General features: G+C 53.8%; 3 protein-coding genes and 1 long non-coding RNA gene across 6 annotated transcripts; 1 reads left to right on the top strand and 3 right to left on the bottom strand.

The window, feature by feature from the left end:
- Positions 1–1,044: 1,044 nt before the first annotated feature.
- On the bottom strand, positions 1,045–5,642 carry KLK10 (kallikrein related peptidase 10). Of its 2 annotated transcripts, none has more exons than XM_019719675.2 (6): positions 5,494–5,642; positions 5,000–5,104; positions 4,273–4,453; positions 3,274–3,548; positions 2,976–3,109; positions 1,045–1,611 (listed from the first exon to the last, which is right to left on the bottom strand). In XM_019719675.2, exons 2-6 carry the CDS (start codon positions 5,088–5,090, stop codon positions 1,459–1,461), a joined length of 834 nt encoding a protein of 277 aa, XP_019575234.1. In that variant the 5' UTR covers positions 5,091–5,104; positions 5,494–5,642; the 3' UTR covers positions 1,045–1,458. The 2 variants fall into 2 exon arrangements, with proteins under 2 accessions (XP_019575234.1, XP_019575235.1); XM_019719676.2 differs by having other exon boundaries at positions 5,000–5,099.
- LOC141567610 (uncharacterized) lies at positions 5,080–14,778 on the top strand. Its single transcript, XR_012490409.1, has 4 exons — positions 5,080–5,399; positions 11,693–11,806; positions 12,570–12,709; positions 13,360–14,778. It is a non-coding gene; the product is annotated as an uncharacterized LOC141567610 (long non-coding RNA).
- On the bottom strand, positions 7,111–11,682 carry LOC109439365 (kallikrein-11). The gene is made up of 5 exons (XM_019719678.2): positions 9,813–11,682; positions 9,191–9,347; positions 8,554–8,819; positions 7,866–8,002; positions 7,111–7,537 (listed from the first exon to the last, which is right to left on the bottom strand). The coding sequence occupies exons 1-5, from the start codon at positions 9,850–9,852 to the stop codon at positions 7,385–7,387; spliced, it is 753 nt and encodes a 250-aa protein (XP_019575237.2). The 5' UTR covers positions 9,853–11,682; the 3' UTR covers positions 7,111–7,384.
- LOC109439359 (kallikrein-12) lies at positions 12,701–16,964 on the bottom strand. 2 transcript variants are annotated; one of them, XM_074315593.1, is made up of 4 exons: positions 16,504–16,964; positions 15,848–16,007; positions 13,721–13,854; positions 12,701–12,866 (listed from the first exon to the last, which is right to left on the bottom strand). In XM_074315593.1, exons 1-4 carry the CDS (start codon positions 16,636–16,638, stop codon positions 12,711–12,713), a joined length of 585 nt encoding a protein of 194 aa, XP_074171694.1. In that variant the 5' UTR covers positions 16,639–16,964; the 3' UTR covers positions 12,701–12,710. The 2 variants fall into 2 exon arrangements, with proteins under 2 accessions (XP_074171694.1, XP_019575226.2); XM_019719667.2 differs by lacking the exons at positions 15,848–16,007; positions 16,504–16,964 and adding an exon at positions 14,772–15,830.
- Between the last annotated feature and the right edge of the window lie 1,783 nt (positions 16,965–18,747).

Raw genomic sequence — 18,747 nt, 5'->3', positions numbered from 1 at the left:
CCACCTACTTCACTTCTGATCATTGCATAACAAACTCAGGTGATATGCCTGATTGATGTTTCCTGAATGTGCTAATGGGAGCAGGGGAAGAGTCAGTGGAAGGGACTTGTGCACCAGTCTTCTGTGGTCTGTGAGGGCAGGGACCTGGTGGTCACAACTATATTCCCAGCCCAGCACCAGGCCTGTCATACAATAGATGCTCAATAAATTGGTGTTTGAAAGGGAAACAAAAACAATCTGAGCTGGATAGAAAATTTCTGTCGTGCATATGTTCAGCTTATGTTACTACTCCGAAGTCCAGGCTAAGTGGAGATGCCAGACCATTTCTTAGCTGTGCCTGAATTCTGTGTATAACCGCCCTCCCCCTACCCCCAGCACAGGAATATTTACACGGAGACAGTTTCAGAGAGAGGAAAAGAACCTCTCCTCCCGAATTTTTAGAGCAAAATCTCAAAGCCAATTTGGGATGAGGGTGGGATGGAGTTGGACTTGAGTTACGGGCATTGGATGGGGGCTGAAAATGGAGCCTTGGTGGAGCTGGGATTGCAGCTGTCGGTTGGTGAGGGGGTAGAGATGGAGCTAACAAACAAACCGAAACATTTCCCCTGAATTTCAGAGGGCTTCTTTGTGTGAGCAACTGAGGCGGGGAGAGTTCCTCTGGTCTTAGAGGCTGGGATGGAAGCAGGGTGAGGTCCCTTGGGTTCCAGTGGCCCCAGGAAGCCAGAAAAGGTACCCGATGACTCAGAGCTGGCCCAGCTCCTTCTGGGACAGGAGATACTCGTGTTGGGTGGACCCAGATATGGGAAACAGTGGGAGGGAAAAAGGAAGTGGTTAATAGGCGCTTCATGGAACTTAAGAGGAGGGTGGAGAATGTGATTCTCCCATCAGCCCTCCCATGAGGGATGGGGATGGGGATGAGGTAGGGGGTAGGATTGGGGGCTACCCCTGTGTTTTTCTCCCCAGGACAGAAAGTCACACAAGTTCTTACCAGGACCTGTTCACACATCATGACAACAGGTAACATTTGGTCAAGAGCTCACCACCCACTGTGCTAATGCTTTACTGAGCAATAATGATCTATGTACACACAGTATTTCATAGTCTCCTCACAACATGTCCACAAGGTAGGCACTTGTTTGTTCCCATTTTCCAAGTGAGGAAACTGAGGCCCAGTGACGGTACTTGACTTGCCTAAGTTTGCACAGCAGGGAGTGGTAGAGGAAGCCAGGTTGGGTGACTGATAACTTCTCTCAGAGACTGGGTGATCAGCGGCTTCCTCGCCTGTCTTGCACAAAAGTTTGCCCCCGTTTTCTGTACTCCGGGTTTAACGTGGGCAGAGAACAGCAGTGAGCAGGGGGGTGAGGGAAGAGGAGAGATGTTAGCAGGTGTGGAGGAGTGGCAGAGGTTTAAATGGGGCAGGGGGGTGGCAGATGGTGAAGGACTTGCAGGACCTCTGAGTCAGTTGGAGCGAATGGTTTTCTCTATCCAGGAGGTGTACTTGCAGATCTGTGTGTAGACTGCTGGATGCTGAGCAGAGCCACAGGGGTAAATGCCCCAGGACAGGATGCCTTGAAGGGTGTCGTCACAGACCAGAGGACCACCGGAGTCACTCTGGGGGTGGGAGGAAGGAGAGAGCGAATAAATACACCAATGCGAGCGAGGGCTGCCACTTCAGGGTCTGGGGTATTGATGGGGAAGGAAGGGGGTGGGATAAAGATGAGGTTGGGGTGGGGTTGGACTTGGGTTATGGGTGTTGGATCGGGCAATGAGAATGGACATGTGATGGAGCTGGGATTCTAGCTCCTGACAGGAGCTGCATCTAGAAATAGGGATGGGGCAGAGACTTAGGGATGGCTTGAGGATGTAATGAGGTCCAGGATGGCGGGGGAAGGGGTAGGATTGGGGAGAAGCATGGGAAAATGGACCCAAAAAGGCAGAGCTGGACATGGGGATGTGAATGAGAAAGAGACTGTATAATGAACCTGACAAGCTCAGGGCCTACATGGCAGGCCTGACAAGCTCAGAGACTGAAACCATGTTTCCCTGAAAATAAGACCTAGTCGGACAATCTGCTCTAATGTGTCTTTTGGAGCAAAAATTAACATAAGATTCGGTTATATTATATTATAATATTATATTATATTGACCCAGTCTTATATTGTAGTAAAATAAGACCGGGTCTTACATTAATTTTTGCTCCAAAAGACACACTAGAGCTGACTGTCCAGCTAGGTCTTATTTTTGGGGAAACACGGAAGTAACCACACAGGATGGTCTGATCACAACTTCCTAACTGAGTAGGTTATAGCAGGTAATCTCATCCCAGGCCTATAAGCTTCCTTAGCAAAGGTCAGTTTTTACCTTAATCAAACCCTGTCCATTCTTATGCATCTAGGATAACATGCCTTTGAAGTGAGAGTAATCTTTTCCGCGGGCACCAGAGCACAAGACCACACAACTCCTCGTTATCTTGTAGCCTGCATAGCATCTCTGCACCATTTACCGTAAATGTGAAATGTGAACTATCCGGTACCATCAATGTAAAGAGTATGTGTCTCTCCATGTTACTTTGTATCCATTTCTAGAGATTTCCCTGCTTTTCTTCCTCCCGCTTCCTCAATCTACCACCAATGGATTTCATGGAACCTTTCTTATATCTTTCCTTTGATTCTAATGTGTAAAATAAACCATAAAACTGCTTTTCTCTGGAGCATTTTCCAGTCCGTTGAGAACTTGCTTCCAGGCATGTCCTCAAAATTTTGGCTCAAATAAACTCTTATAAAATTTTTATATAGGTTTGGATGTTCTTTTGCTGACAGGGATGACATTGGGGTAGGGATAGGACAGTGCTGGACACGGGAATGACATTGGCTGGAGTGGTTATGAGGTTGGGGACAAGGGCGGAGCTTTTGCTTTCCTGTAATCACCCTATGCTCATGCCCATGAGTCAGAGACCCTCCCTGGCCAGTCCCTACCTGGCAGGGGTCCTGGCCCTGGTCCAGTCCTGCACACATCATGCTGTTGGCGATCACGCCGGGGTAGAATACCTCACACTCTTTGGAACTCAGGAGAGTGACCCTGGAGCAGCTCAGGCCCTTGTTGTACTTCACTAATGGGAGAAAACGCCAGGTTATTCCAAGCTCCAGCCCCAGTCCTCCAGGACCCAGAATGTTCCCATCCCAGGCCCCAGGCTCTAGCCCCCTCCTCCTTCAGACCCAGAAGCCCCAGTCCCCCTGTCCGTCTTGCCCGAGATACAGGGCTCCCAAGTCTTGCCTCTTCGGGCGGCCGTGGTGCCCCAGCCAGCAACCTGGCACTGGTCTCCCGGCTGAGCACAGGTGTAGGGCAGGCGCAGGGTCTGGATGCGAGGTCCCAGCACAGCGGGCCTGGCCAGTTTCAGCAGCATGAGGTCATGCTCATCTGTCCGCCGGGGCAGGATGGGGCCTGAGCCATGATGGTATTTGGGGTGCATAACAGCACGAGTGGTCCGGCGGAGCTGCTCGCCTTGGAGAAGCAGCAGGTGGTCATCCCCAACTCGAGCCCACAGCTGCCTGGGGAGGGAAGAAACATCTGGAAGCAAAGGCTTTATAGGGGCTGGGACTGGACTCTGAGTCCCTGGGAAGGAGGGTACAGGCAGTGGGGTGGGGGTAGACACCAGGGTTCTGGCAGAGGAGGGGGTTAGGACTCCTGGGACTGAGGAAGGAGGGGTGTGGGCCTGGACTCCTGGGTCTGAGGGAGGAGGGGCTGGGGGCCTGGACTCCTGGGTCTGAGGGAGGAGGGGCTGGGAGCCTGGACTCCTGGGTCTGAGGGAGGAGGGGCTGGGGCCCAGACTCCTAAAGGAATGTGTGGGGGAGAAGAGAGCTGGGGACCTGAATTCTTGGGACATGGGAGAAACAATCAGGTGTTTGGGTCCATGTGTAAGCCTACCCTTTCCTTCTTCTCTCAGTAGGGACTCATGAGGTGAACAATTTATTTTAGCTCTAAATTCCTAACTACATTGACTTCTGCCTGTTACACGCAACTATTTACATCTAATGGAACCCAAGGAGAATCAGCTGGACAGAGGTGATAGATGGACCTTGAAACCCTGAGAAGGACCATACCGCCCTCCGGTGGCCACAGAGCAGCCCCATCTCTCCTACAGGAAGCCCTCCAGGGCTGACCCCATACCGTGCTGGGAGAGTTCCATACCCTCAAGTGCCCCAGCCCTTCTCGCCTCCTCCCTGGGGCCTGCCTCCATGCCCCTCCCTGGCGTCCCCGAGGAGCTCCCCCTACTTGTTGTTCCCGCAGTGCGCGGCCGTGAGCACCCAACTCTTGTCCACCAGGACACCCGCGCAGTGGAACGAGAGGCCATTGAAGAGGGAGACCTGCCAGGGCTGCGAGCCGCGCGCACACGCGGCGCCAGAAGCCTCGGGGTCCCAATCCGTGTCGTTTCTGGGGAACACCGCCTCTGCGGCTGGAGAAAGGAGGTGGAGATTAGAGCAGGCAGGGCGGGGCAAGGGCTGAGTTTGGGGTCCCAGGGCAATGAGCTGGGGCTTGGGGCGCAGCCAGTTGGGTGGGTCTGGAGGGGCAGGGACAGAATGTACAGCGTGTGCAGAGTGCAAGAGTAGAACGCAGCGGAGCGACACGGGAGCGGGGATAGAATGCTGCGCGCGGTGGAGGAGTAGGTGTGGGAATAACGCCGCCGGCTGGAAAAGAGGACAGAGGCAAAAAGCGATGATGTTAGATTTAGGATAAAATAGGGCGGAGTGAGGAGGGGCGGGGACAGAATGGAGCGGAGTGAGGGGCACGGCCCGGGTGGGGGAGGGGCATCTAGGGCGGAGCTAAAAGAGGGGGCGGGGCGGGCTTCAGGGCCAGGCCCGCTTCCGACTCATAGGTGGGTGCTGGGGTCCCAAGGGCAAGGGCAAGAGCAAGAGCAGTGCGCGGGGGTTGGTGGTAAGAGCTCTCTCTCCCATCGCTTCCGGCCCTGGCGCCTTCCTCCAAGCCCTGTCCCCCGCCTCACCCCAGAGTTGCGCCACCAGCAGCGGCAGTAGCAGCTTCGCCCGGGCCCGGGCACCAGAGGCGGCGGAGAGGTGGAGGTGCGAGGGTCTCATGGCCTGGACCTAGACTGGCGGGCGGGGGGGCGGTTTAAAACAGATGCCCTGTCAGAGACCCTCATCCCGCCGTGCCTGTCCGCCCAGCCTGGACCACTCCAGGAGCCTGGGACCCGTTTAACCTGCGACCGACAACCGCAGGGGCGGGCGGGCGATTCCGGCCGGAACTGCGGTAATAAGCTCAATTATCCTAATGACGCCCCTGGCTGCGTCCTCCTGCCCTCCCAGCGCTCTAGGGGAGCGCCCTCCCTGCCGGGGCTGCCCCCGCTGCCAGCCTCTCAGCGCTTGGGGTTTCGCCCTCCTTCACAGGTAGGGTGGGGGTCTGAAGGGAAACCTAGCTCAAGCAGGGCTCCTGCTGGCGATCCGAGGGTCCCCAATTAGGGTGAGGTGCATCCCGCCTCACCTGGGAGTCGCCGAAGGGAAGAGGAGGAGACCCAGAAGTGCCTCTGCCCTGCCGTGTGGGCCTCCGTGATCTTCTGCCCTGGGACCCCTGGCCAGGCCTTCCCTTTTAACCCCGAAGAGTCCGGAAACTTCCCCACCCTCCCCGCAGGGGCTTTCCCTCTCCCTAATTATATCGTGGGTGCGGCTGGCATCCAACCTGGGCCCCAGATTCCTGCTCTGGGAAGGGCCCAGACTTCTCTCAGTGCCAGAAACACCCTTTTTGGAGCTGAATTCCTTGGGGGATTTCCCTAGGTCACCTGTCCCAAGTCTTCCCAGATGGGGAGACAGGGTGACCCGTCTCTAGGGAGCCTGGGGGTCCCATGGAAGGTGTTGATAGTGTTGAAGATAGTGTGGTTTTGAGAGAGAGAGAGAAACAGAAACAGTGATATGCATGACGAGTGACAATGTGAGAAGAAAAACCAAAAGGCTGCCAAGGAGAGAGGAAGGCAGAGAGAGAAGATGGATTAAAGGCAAGAGTAGGAGCAGAGGAGTAGGAGACACACAGAAACAGAAAAAGGAAAATGGGGAGAGGGAGGGAAGGAGGCAGAGACATAGAGCCGCTGGATGCTCTGTGCTTTAGCCCAACCCCCCAGCCTGAGCAGTGGTCTCAATGTGTGTTCCAGTGACTAGGCCCTTGTGTGTTTAGGGGGGCGGGGGCAGGGAGCTCGTGTCATCCCAATGTGTGGTCACTTCACATCCTCCCTGCCATCGCATGTCTCCAGGTGACCCACAGGCCCATGAGTCACAGGAGGCTGCAAGGGGGCATGAACATCACCTGGGCCAACTCCCTCACTTCAGGTGAGGAATGGGAGGCTCAGAGAGGGCAGTGACTCACAAGAGGTCACACAGCAAGTCCACCTGAAAACCTGGAGGCCCCAGTTCCAGCTGTGGGCTCTTACTCCTCATGCCAGCTGCCTCCCCTACAAGGGGAGCAGAAGGTCAGAAAAGAGCCTGAGTGCTGGACTATTTGCCAGGCACCTTCTCCAGGGAGAAGCTGGTTAATTCCAGAGGCTGTCCAGCTCAGCGCTGCCCAGTTGCACTTCTGCAACAACTGTATGTGCTATCTGACACAGCAACAACCAGCCACAGCGGCTGTAGCACATTTGACATGTGTTGCGTGCGACTGAATAATGACAGTTCTGATTTTATGTAATTTTAATTTAAATAATCACCTGTGATTAGTGGCTACTGTATAGGTCTGGCACTGGATGGAAACAAAACAATGATAGTTCCCTTTTGTTAAGTCTTCCCTCCGTGCAGGCGGACTGAGTGCTAACTATACTTTTTGCATGCACTAGTTAACAGGTAAGGAAGCTGAGTATCAAAGCAGGATGCTCACCCTGCTTCAGACTCCTTGCTCTTCTACTACTGGCTGGGGACCATGAGCAAGTGACTTCATGTCTGTATGCTTCAGTTTCCTCGTTTGCAAAACGGATATAATAGTAGCACCGGCCTCATAGGGTTTTTCTGAAGATTAAGATAGTTGATGCATTTAAAAGCCCTTGAGCCAGGGACTGGCACACAGTAAGCACTCAAAAGACTTACTAGTTTAGCAAATATTTATTAAATCTTGGTGAGTGCCAGGAATTGTCTTTGGGGCTGGGGATACACCAGTAAACCAAATAGCTATTAATAATCACTCCCGGAGTCACAAGTTAGTATGTGACAGGATTTGAACCCAGGTCTCACTAATTCCAAGCTCCAAGTTGATTATTAAGTTCCAGCATCTCTCTGTCACGGAGGCCCAAAGGAAGTCTGTCAAGGGATCCTGGCTCAGGGTTGATTAACAGAATGGACAGGAGCCACATCACCAGGTCAGGATGAGGTGCTGGGCTGTGGTGAGTTGGTCCTGGCTAATTGTTCTTCATAGTCTCCTGGATCCAGTCCACATATTTACAGACCTTTGTGTAGACACCGGGCTTTCTGGTGACAGCACATGGATCCTGACCCCAGGAGATAATGCCTTGAAGAGACCCATTACAGACCAGAGGGCCCCCAGAGTCACCCTGGGGATGGGGAGAGAGAGAACCAGTCAGAGAGGAGGGGAGGCCATGGGCGAGGAGGAGGTGTTGGGCATGGTGTTAGGGAGGAGCTGGGGATGGTATTGGGAGTGGGGTGGGAATTGAGGGCAGGGTTGGAGTTATGGGTAGGAACGAAGATGGGGTTAGGGCTGAAAATGGATTTGGGGAAGGTTGGGTGGGAAATAGGGGTGGGAATAGGGATGGAATTGGATTTGGGGGTGCGGGGGACGGGGTTAGGGTTGGGATGAGATTGTGACTATAGATGAAGACGCGAATGAGGACGCGGTTGGAGACCCAGGCCCTGCCCTCTGACCTGGCAGGAGTCCTTGCCCTCTTCCCGAACATTGGCACACACCATGGTGTCTGTGATGTTGCCAGGGTAGGCGTCCTCACACTCCTTGTGATCCATGATGGTGATCTTGGCACACCGCAAGGTATGGGGCAGGTGCACTGTGGAAACAGCGGGAAGGGTGTGGGAAACGAGAGCCTCCCGGCTCACTTCCCCTCACTTCAGGGCTTGTTCTGAACCCAGCACCTGGGTTCTCCAAACCCAAGGACCTTGTTCTGAATCCAGTCCCTCTCCTCCTTGCTTACAGCCAACTCGTGTCTCTGCTCATAACAATAGCTATTGAGTAAATCCTTCGTTGCCGTACATACAGTATCTGTAACCCAGCCTGGTAGGTGGGTGTGATTCTTCTCATTTTATAGAGAAGAAAACCAAGGTTGAGAGAGGTGAAGCCACTTGCCCAAGTCCCTACAACTAGCAGTTGTGGATCTGGCCTGCACATCACATCTACCTGACTCCAAGGCCCAAACGCGGGTCTCCAGCCTCCCCAGCCCTTACTTTTTCACTCTTCCTGTCACCTTATCCCACCGACACCCCCAGGTCGCCCCCTCGTGTTTCACTATGACTCTCATTTTTGAAGGGTCGTTTGTTTTCCTATGTCCTTCCACAATCATGACCACCCTTTCCCCTCCGTGTTCCCCTGGGGAGCCCTTACACTGGGGGCTGGATGTGGTGCCCCAGCCGGAAATGAGGCAGCGGGTGCCAGGAGTGACACAGCATGATGAAAGGGTGAGGGGCCGCACGGCCCGGGTGATGAAGGCTGGTGCCACCATCTTCACCAGCATGATGTCATTGCGGTGGTCTTTGTTGGGGATGCTGTCATTGAAGTCTGGGTGGGGGAAGGACTCAGTCGCTATGCGGGTCTGCTCGTAGCCATCCTGTCGCTGGAGGTTGTGCTCCCCCAGGTGAACTATATATCGGCTGAGGTGGGAGAGATGGTGGTCAGAGATGGAAGGGTAGGGGGAGACAGGAGGTGGGGCGAAAGGCATGGGGGAGGGGAGACATGAGTGCACCTGACAGAATGAAGGACCATGGTACTGCTCCCAGCCTCATCCCCATCTCCCAACGAAGCCCCTTCCAAACCACATGCCCATCCCAGTTCCAACGTCTTCCACCCCATCTTCAGTACCAACTGGACCCCCATCATCAATGCTAATGCCACTCCTCACCCCGTGCCCATCTCCAAGCCCACCTTTCTCACCCCGTACACATTCTCCCCATCCCCAAGCCCCTCTCCATCCATCATTCCATCTCCAGCCCCCACCCGGCCCCGCCCCAGCCCCCGCACCCACGGCTTGCGGCAGTGGGCTGCTGTCAGGAGCCATTTGGGGGCGACGAGGGTTGCCCCACAGAGCAGCCGTGTCTTCTGGAAGAGAGCCACCTGCCAGGGCTGGGAATGAGGCTCGCATTCATATCCCTTGATGACCCTGGTCTCTCCCCGTCCATGCCCTGCAGGGAGTGGGGGCAGAAGAGGGGACTCAGGCATGAGAGGCTCCCAGAAATGGGGGTAGGGAGGAGAGAAAGAGGGAGGGTCCCTGGGTCCTGGCTGGGTGACCCGCTAGTACGCACTATATGGATGGGCCAGCACTAGCGTGAAATGGTTGAAATCCTCTCATACTGGCTGGTCAGTAGCCACTATCCTGAGCTCTCTGAGTGCCCCCCATACCACCCCGGCTGCTCTGGGCCCTCCCTGCGGCCCTCCTTGACCTCTCCCCATTTTAGCATCTAAAGGGGTTACATCTGATACAGCAAGGGGCCTCCAGCACCTCATTATGTCTCATATATCCATTCAGATGCCCGCTGGGTTATTCTAGAGTTTGAATATCAGCTCTGTCAATGTCCAGACATAGAGGGTTGGGGGAATATGAGAGATTCAGGAGGGAAGCCCCTACCCTTCCCCAATGCCCGCCATACCTGTCACCAGAGCAAGCATCATTAATGGTAGAATCCTCATTGCCTGGAGTTGGGGAGGGCAGGCCCCAGGTTCTTCTGGGAACAAGGAAGGACAAGGGGCCAGATCACTTTATGGGGAGACCAGGGGCTGGTTCGTGCCCTCTTCCCTCTCCCTTGCCTGCTCCAGCTGCCCCCAGGGAGAAACAACAGGGCTTGAAGAATTCCCTTGTTTTCACAGCACCCCAAACTCCAAAACCTTAAAGTGAATCTTTGGTATGAAGGGTGGCCTTGGAGGGGTCTGATCTCAGCTAGAAGCTTCTGGTATCTAAGGAGGATGTGGAAGTGGCTGGGAGAGGCTTTACCCCGGGCAGGTAATGGTCTGGCCCTGTTTTAAGTCAGCCTCGGGACCTCCAAGGTTCATTTGGGAGAATACTTTTCTTCTTGCCCACCTGAGACCTGGCCAAGTCCCAGCAACTTGGGGTGGGCGGATAAAGGGAACCGGCACCATTCAGCAACCCCCCAGGACGATATGGGCCCTTTGTGGGCTCCATAGGGGGCTTAGCCTGTGGGTATTCTGGCCCCAGTCCTGATGAACCCTGCCCCTTGGAAGGACAGCAGGGTAGGTTGTTCTCAGGAAGAGCCAGTGCCCTCAGCTGCCCGCGCCAGTGGGTGTGGAGGTGGAGGGCTGGACTCAGTGACAGAGCTGGGGTCAGAGGTCACTGAGGTTGGGGGCAGCTGGATGGAGAGGCAGAGAGAGACAGAGAGCCCCCATCCAAGCCCAGAAGGACAGACCAGAGGGAGAAGTGGTGCTGAGACCCAGGGCAGCCTGCTATGCTCCAGTGCAGGCGCTTGGAGGGGGCTCTTCCCTTCCCCCCCAGACTCACAAGCTCGGGCTGGGGCTCCCGGGGCCCAAGGTGGTGGTGGTGGTGGCAGCTGCAGCAGGCTGGGGCAGGCTGGGTCTGCGTGTGTAGCACCAGGCAGGCAGACAGGAGAGGGGTGGCCCAGGATGACTGGGCCTCCTAGCCCTGCCTTATCGTCCTGGGGGCGGGGTGTGTGTGGGGGCCCTCCCTACACCGGCCCTGGGCCTCGGTGCTGCAGCCTGCCTGCCTCTGTCACCTCTTCAAGCTCCCCTTCTCTCTGATTTTCTCAGTTTCTCCTCAATTTTGTGTCCCTCTGTCTGTCTACATCCTGCCCTGTCACTCCGAATCTCTCTTTGTCATTTATTCACTGCCTTTCTGTAATTCTGCATGTGTGTCATTTTTCTCTTTCTGTCCCTGTGCCTGTCTGTCATTGTCTATCTCTGCTTTTCTCTCACAGTCTCGCTCTGTGGGTCTCTCATTCTTTATCTTTCCTTGTGCCTCTCTGCCTGCCTCCCTCCCTTCATCTCTCACTTTCTCTCTCCCTCTGTCTCTGAACCCCTCTTCTTCCACCTCATCCCCCAGTCTCTGTCTCTCCTCCTGTCCCTACCACTACCTCCCCACAGCCTGAGCCCAGGTGGGCCCCTGGCCTCCTTTGGGCCCCTCCCTTCTCCATTCCAAGGAGGGGGGGGGGAACTGGGGCGTCACAGAGGTGGGGCTGCTACTGGGCGAAGGAGCAGGACAGGAGGGTGGGGGAGGCAGGTCAGGGCCTGTGGGAGTCAAGGCCCAAGAAAGGGCAATCAGGGCTCCTCTGATGACCCTCCGCTCCCTCTTCCCACCTCCCAGTCTGCCAGAAACCCCAGGGTCCTCTGATTCCAGCCTTGACACTTACTTGCTGTGTGACCTGGGTCCGATGATTTCCCAAATCTGAGCCACCTCAATTTCCTCGTCTGCAAAACTTGAGTGACAATCCCTACGTAAACTGGCTTGTTTGTTATCGGTTCAATCGCCTCCCTGTCTTGCCTTCCTCTCTTCCCTAACCAGATGTGGAGCAAGACTGCCAGGCAGGCCTGGCTTCTAACAGCCAGCCCTGTCCCCAAACCCCAGCTCTGCCTCTTCCTCCAATAGTGACGACGTGGGACGAAGGACTCCACCCTAGTAAGGCTCAGTTTCTTCATCTGTGACATGGGGGTGACAGCCCTGCCTTGGGAGGTTGGGACTTCAGGAGATCTAAGGACAGTAGGCGCTCAGCAAATGCTTCCACGGCTGTCACGATCACCTCCGCACCCTCTTCCACCTCACATTCCCCTGCCGTTCATGGGGAGTTCTTTTTCTATCTCCTGGAGAGGTGGTGAAGACAGAACCCAAGGGGGTGGGCAGGGCTATTTTAAAACAGGTTGGGTCCTCTTGCTTTCCAAGGCTGCACTCCACCCTCCATCATTGCAGGCATGAAAATGAACCCACATCCCACATGAAATGTAACGTATGCTCAACTCCAGCAGAGCCACGTTGCCAGTGGCTAGTTGAAGGAATGTTACATTTTATAGACATTTAATTAAATGGTAGTGAATTTCGATTTCATGGCTTTCCTTTGGTATTTTGAAACCAATAATTTTTCCACCTTTGAGTCCTTGGGGGCCCTTGAAAAACTTATAAGCTCTGGGTACAGTTCCTATTGTATCAGGGGGAGAAAAATGGCCCTTGTTTTTACTGTTATGAGTACCTTTTTCTACTCCATTCCTGTGTGACCCGAGGGAAAACCTCACCCTCTCTGCTCTCTATTTCTATACCTGTAGGTAGGGGAAGTGATAAGCCCTCCCTCCCTTCTCAACCAGCTCGGGGATACCAAATAGACAGACATCTCTCCTCAAGTTAGAATATATTTATTCCAAATAATCACTCCCTCCTCCCCAAACCATAGGTCTTACAAAGGCTGGCTGGAGTTGGAGTTCTGGGAAGAAGATCCCCAGACCAAGAAGAGTGAGAACTGGGGATGATTATGGAGGAGAGATTGGAGCCCTGAGGCTCAGAGTAGCCCCCAAGCTGAGGTAGAAGGAGCAGGTCAGTTGTTCTTCATGACCCTCCGGATCCAGTCCACATATTTGCAAATATAGGTGTAGACTCCTGGGATGCCTTTTTGCCCACAAGGCCCCACAGACCCCCAGGACACCAGACCCTGAAGAACTCCTCCGCACACCAGGGGGCCCCCAGAGTCACCCTGGAAGGAAGAAGGGGAAGGAGCACAGCCTGAATATGGCAGAATTCCTGTTCCAGCTTTCCTCTCCCCGACCTATGCTGGGCTTTGATGACAGTGGCACCAAGCCTAGTCATCAAAGGACACAGCCAGATTCCCCAAGGTCAACCGCAATGGCTGACCAATGAGAAGAACACAACGTTCCTAGGAACCGATCCCAGGAAAGGAGGGCGGGACTCCACAAAGGGTAGATAGGATTCCTTTTCTCAAGGACAATGGCTGGGGCCCTGATCAATGAGGGAGGAGAACACAGACATCAATAACCAACCCCAGCAAAGGGGGACGCGTCTCCATAAGAGTTCTCTGAAGGATGATGGCTGGAGCCCTGGCCAGTAGGGAGGGGCAGCCTCTTCTCTGGAGGACCCAAGCAAGAGGTTAAGGTAGCAGAATTTGAGGATGAAAGAGCCCTCCATCCCCCTTTCCTGCATCCATCCTGGAATCTCTCTCTCTCACCCAGGCCAGCATCAACTGGAGGACGGTATGGGGAAGACTCAGAACTGGAGAAGCAGCAGTTACCTGCCTGAGTTCCGAATGCCGGCTGGGTCTTTGTCTTCCCCCACTTTCTCTCTTTGTCTCTTCTTCTCCCTCTCTTCTCTCTGCTCTCTCTCTCTCTCTCTCTCTCTCTCTCTCTCTCTCTGTCCTCCACTCCCTGTCTCTCCCTCCTATTCTGTCTTCCTCCGTTATTGTGTGCCTTCCCTTTCTTCTGACTTTATCTTTCTCCCCTATCCGCTTCCCCTGACTTACCCTCCCCCATTTCTCCCCTTCGCTGTCCTCTGCTTCCTGTCCTGGGTGACTATGCGTCTCCTGCATTCACTCACCTGGCAGGCATCCTCCCCAGTGATGCCACCTGCACACACCATGTTGTCTGTGATTCTCCCAGGGAACACAGCTCGGCAGGTGGAACTGGAGACGATGGAGATGTTGAGGCACTGGAGCCGGTCCGGGAATGGGTCTAGGGGTGGAAGATGGATGCTGCAAGGTCCTCCAAAACTCCCCACTCTGGGACCACATCTCTCCTCTCAAGAAAGCTCAGTCTAAGTCTATGCCCCACCCCCACCCTGTGACCTCCACTGCAATCCTCAAACCTCTAAATTTAAGATTTATGACTTGATTTTGTAGTGACCCTTGACCCTAATGTGTGGGCCCAGCCCCCTTGACCTTTAACCTATGACTTTGAGTGCCATACTCTAGACCCTCCAACCTCAGATACAGTGAATCCAGACCTGACCTTTTACTTCAATCTCAGCTATTGTGACCTTTGACCTTCAAGCTTATCATCCTTTGATCCCAATTTGACCTCCTGTCTCCTGACACCATGTCCCTTGTTTTCTTTCACCTTAAGCTCCAACCTCAGTTCTTCATCCTCTCACTCATTGATTCCCAACTCCAAAATGACCTGTGATCATGGTTTATTTGACCCCAGGCCCCGTGACCTCTAACCTCTAGCTCCATACCCCAAACCCTATGACTTCCAATCACAGACCAGTGATCCCCAATTTCCATCCTTAGATTGTGGCCAGCTTGTGCACCATCTGGATCCCATGACCTCAAGTCTTCAATGACCTTGGCCTCCAGAGTCCATGACCCGTGACCCCATGGTCCTATTTATGTGCATTTTGCTCCAGCCTGATGCTCCCTGACAGCACTCTGACCTCTAACCACCTCCCTGACTATGACTTCTGATTCCATTCTCAACCCCTAACCACTCTGACGCTCAAGACCAAATCCACCATGATCTCTGACCGCAAAACACAATTCTGATGTTTGGCCCTCTACCCATCCTTCCTCTGAGATGGCATGACTCCTGACTTCTCATCCTACACCCCAGATTTTTGCCCATCTTGATCCCTGATCCTGGGGCCTCCTTACTCCACGGTCGGTTGGTGGTGCCCCAGCCTGAGATGTGACACTCAGTGCCACCCGCTGCGCAGGTTGTGGGCAGGGCCAGAGGCTGGACACTGCGGGTCAAGAGGACGGGGGCGCCCAGTCGCAGAAGCCTCAGGTCGTTGTCATGGCTCTTCAGGGCTCCCTGGTAGTCGGGGTGGGTCATGGAGAAGCCGCTGCGTCGGATCTGCTCCGTCCAGTCCAGCTTGCTGAGGCTGTGCTCCCCCAGGCGCACCCAGTACCTGCTGTGGGTACAGCGGCTCAGCGCATGCTGGGTGGGCTGTCCCCAGGCTCCCAGGCCCTCCTGCCTCTCTCTGCAGCTCTGCACCTCATGTCTGGCCTCTCACTCCCTCCTGCATTTGCGCTCTCTCTCTCTCTCTCTCTCTCTCTCTCTCTTTCAGCCTCTGGGTCTCTCTCCACGGCCCCAGTTCTCCTCCCTATGTCACTGCATCTGTCATTTTTAGCTGGCAAAGCCCACAGCGGCAGGGACATCCGTCAGTCTTGTTCACTGTTCTGTCCCCACCACCTAGGACACTGCCTGGGCTGTCAACACTGTCGACTAAATGAACGCTTTCTGTCCTGCTTGTGTCTGTCTCTCCTGTCCTTGAATCTCTTCATCTCGTGTGTCTGAAACTTCCCCTTCCCAAAAACCCACAGTGTCAGACCTAAAAAGCCCAATCCTCTCTTGTACAGATGGAACCACTGAGGTGGTGCAAAGAGTCTGTGTCAGACATGGGTCCAGGGCCCAGTCTGGGTCAGGCAATGGCTGGGGCTGGTGTCAGTTACCACATAGGAAGGAAGTGGTGCAGAAGGGAATGGGAGGGGGTCAGTGGGCAGGTTCCAGGACCTCCCCTGCCCTTCATCCCACTGCACCCCACCCAGCCCCACCCTAGGCCCAGTGTTGATGAAGTCCTACTCCTTGTCTAACCTCAGACTGTTTTTGTGGCAGCACCATCTCCTCACTCCTTGACATCCCTTCCCATGAGCCCCTACCTCTGGTGCTCTCCTCCCTGTCACCTTCCTTTGCCCACTCCAGGAAGGGACCCAGACAGGAGGCTTACCTGCCGCTGCAGTGAGCTGCTGTGAGGACCCATCTCCGATCAATGAGGACCCCCCCACAGCGCAAGTTGGCACCCTCGAACAGCCCCACCTGCCAAGGCTGTGAGTGAGGAACACATTCCGTGCCGTTATAAATCTTCTCTTTGGATGCGTGGCTGAGCCCTGAGGACAGGAGTATGGGCCAAAGAGATGGGATCAGAGACCTAGAGATTGTGTACCAGAGATAGGAAGAGAGATACAGGGATGGAGGGACACAGAGAGAAAAGGGCAAGAGAAATACAGAGACCCTGAGACAGACACAGGGAGACAGACCTAGTGATGTATAGAAAAAGACCTAGGAAAAGACCCAAGATATACAGAAAGGAATAGAAAGAGGGAAACAGAGAGAGAGATGACTAAAGATAGAGGGGAAATAGAGAGGCAGAGATAGAGAGAGAGAGAGAGAGAGAGAATACGACAAGGAGAGACAGAGGGGAGATGAATCAAAAGATGAGATACAGGGAGAGATATGCGCAGGACCTGGGGAGCTGGAGGTGATAGAGGCACAGAGCCAGCCCCACCCCCTCCTCAATGCCATGCTGGGGGCCAGAGCTGAGATAGGGAGATGGGGTCCCCACAGGGAGGAGGCAGGGATTCTCCTTCCTCCTGGGGAACTCACCAATAACACACAGGAGCAAAAGGGTGCTGGACCCCGTGGCAGGCCACCTCCAGGCTCTGGGGGGAAATGTGGGGGACTCTCAGAGATGGCTCTGTCCTTGTCAACCTGCCCCTCCCTTCCTGTCCTTCCCATCATCAGCTCCACAAGAAGGGGATGGCCCGCCCTTCCCTCTCTCTGCCAGTCTTCCGCTGCCACCCCCTCACCAGTGACTGTCTGCCCCCTTCTCACCTTGTGTCTCTGCCTGCTGTCTCCTCCATGTGGCTGTCGCACTTTCAGCCTGTCTGTCTGTTATCCGTCTGCCCACCTACCTGCCTGTATTGTCATCTGCTGGGCACTGCTAGTCAATGCTCCCACTGTTCACCTGGCTGGCTTCTTAGCCACCTGTCATGCTGCACTACCTGTCCTCTTCCTTCTGTCTGTCTGTCCCAGACCAGCAGCTGACACAGCTTTTAACTCTCTTTGTCCCAGCCCATTCAATTTCCTGGTTGAGGGAAGGGGACGAGGAAGACACAGGGTGGGGCACCCTCTAATCTCATACAAACTCTTCTTGGCTAATGACACTTAATTAAGCTCAGCTAAACTGCAGGGGAGTGGGGAAGGGGCCCAGGATGGTGTGGGGGGAAGACGCGGCTCCACTCCTGCCCTCTTCTCCAAACCAGCCAGCAGCCCCCCGGCTCATGACTCAGCTGTTCTGGAAGCTGGGTCCTAATCCCAGCTCCAGTGGTGGAGGCTCAGGGAGGGTGGGGTGCACAGACACCTGGGGCCCCTCCCCATGCAGTGCAGGGGGGTGGAGAGGCAAGAGGGCAGGAGGGTGGAAGTGAGAAGCAGGAAAACCAAGGGCAGAGAGAGCCTGAGAAAGAGAAGAGGAGAAGGGAGGGGGGGAGGGTTTCCACCCTGGGTTCCACGGAGTCTGATTCATTCACTTATTATTTGTTCGTTCATTTATTATTATTTTTTTTGTTTTTCTAAATCTTGGTCTTTTATTTGAGCTAGGTCTGTACAGAGAGTCAAAGAACATTATTTTACAATGATTCTCCAAAGAGCAGTTAAATGGACCTAAAGAATATTATGCTGAGTGAAATAAGTCAGACAGGGAAGAAAAATACTATATGAAGTTACTTATATGTGGAATCTGAACAAAATAAATGAACAAACAAAACAGAAACAGACTCATAGATACAGAAAACAAATTGATGGGTGCCAAGGAGAGGGGGGTTGGGGAGGTGGGTGAAAAAGGTGAAGGGATTAAAAGGTAGAAATCGGTAGTTAGAAAATAGCCACACACAGGGCTGTAAAGTACAGTATAGAGAATATAGTCAGTAATGTTGTAATAACTATGTATAGTGCCAGGTGGGTACTAGACTAGTCAGGGGGATCACTGCACAAACTAGCGGAATTGCCTAAATGCACAGTCAGCTCTGTTCCTTGCTTCAGGAAGTACAAGTCTTATATAAGTGCGGTCAATTTATCTAATTCCATGAAACTTTTTTCTTGCATAGGGTTGCCACTGAGAAGGGGAGGTGAGGAAGAGAGAGCGCACACAAAAAACACGAGAGGTCCCCCCACTCCATTCCTATCTTTTTTGGGGGGTCTTGGGTCTCTTTCTTGCTCTGAAATCAGCATCACAAAACTTCTACTTTTGATTTGTGCTGCTACAGCCCCTAACTCAACCTCTCTCTTTCTGTGGATTGGGGGTGGAGGGCACACCTGGTTTATTGAGATGAATGTAATAAAATGTACCCTTCAGCTTCTGTGGCGAGCTATAACGTGAGCCCAGCATTGCCAAATCCTCTGACTTTTCAAGAAATGCTGGCAATTCAGATTTATGTTGGGACATTTCCTGACTTTAAATATTGGCCAACAACCCCCAAAACAAAACAAAACAAAACAAAACACACAAGTATGGATCCAACACAGATCTCTCTCTCCTCTCATTCTTTCTCTGCCTTTGTCTTTTTCTTTTTAAAATTGTATTGGAGAATCCTGGGAAACAGTGTGTTTCTCCAGGGCCCATGGCTCCAAGTTGTTGTCCTTCAGTCTAGTTGTGGAGGGCGCAGCTCAGCTCCAAGTCCAGTTGCCATTTTCAATCTTTAGTTGCAGGGGGAGCAGCCCACCATCCCACGTGTGACTTGAACCGGAAACCCGGTTGCTCAGAACTCAGTGCTCTAACCAACTGAGCCATCCGGCCATCCCTGCCTTGATCATTTTTTGAAGTAAGAGCCACATAACTTAAAATTCCGCACT

Source organism: Rhinolophus sinicus, linkage group LG11 (assembly GCF_036562045.2).
Source record: "Rhinolophus sinicus isolate RSC01 linkage group LG11, ASM3656204v1, whole genome shotgun sequence".
In the NCBI taxonomy this organism is placed as follows: Eukaryota; Metazoa; Chordata; class Mammalia; order Chiroptera; family Rhinolophidae; genus Rhinolophus; species Rhinolophus sinicus.
This window is presented reverse-complemented; position numbering and strand designations above follow the sequence as displayed.

Coding starts and splice junctions, on each gene's coding strand:
- KLK10 (XM_019719675.2), bottom strand. CDS start 5,090: ATGAGACCCTCGCACCTCCACCTCTCCGCCGCCTCTGGTGCCCGGGCC. Junction 4,454..4,999: donor GCTGGTGGCGCAACTCTGGG/GTGAGGCGGGGG, acceptor TCCTTTCTCCAG/CCGCAGAGGCGGTGTTCCCC. Junction 3,549..4,272: donor GCGCACTGCGGGAACAACAA/GTAGGGGGAGCT, acceptor TTCCCTCCCCAG/GCAGCTGTGGGCTCGAGTTG.
- LOC109439365 (XM_019719678.2), bottom strand. CDS start 9,852: ATGAGGATTCTACCATTAATGATGCTTGCTCTGGTGACAG. Junction 8,820..9,190: donor GCAGCCCACTGCCGCAAGCC/GTGGGTGCGGGG, acceptor CTCCCACCTCAG/CCGATATATAGTTCACCTGG. Junction 8,003..8,553: donor CACCACATCCAGCCCCCAGT/GTAAGGGCTCCC, acceptor CTGTTTCCACAG/TGCACCTGCCCCATACCTTG.
- LOC109439359 (XM_074315593.1), bottom strand. CDS start 16,638: ATGATGGGAAGGACAGGAAGGGAGGGGCAGGTTGACAAGGACAGAGCC. Junction 16,008..16,503: donor TTTGCTCCTGTGTGTTATTG/GTGAGTTCCCCA, acceptor TCCTGTCCTCAG/GGCTCAGCCACGCATCCAAA. Junction 12,867..13,720: donor CTGGGGAGGATGCCTGCCAG/GTGAGTGAATGC, acceptor TCTTCCTTCCAG/GGTGACTCTGGGGGCCCCCT.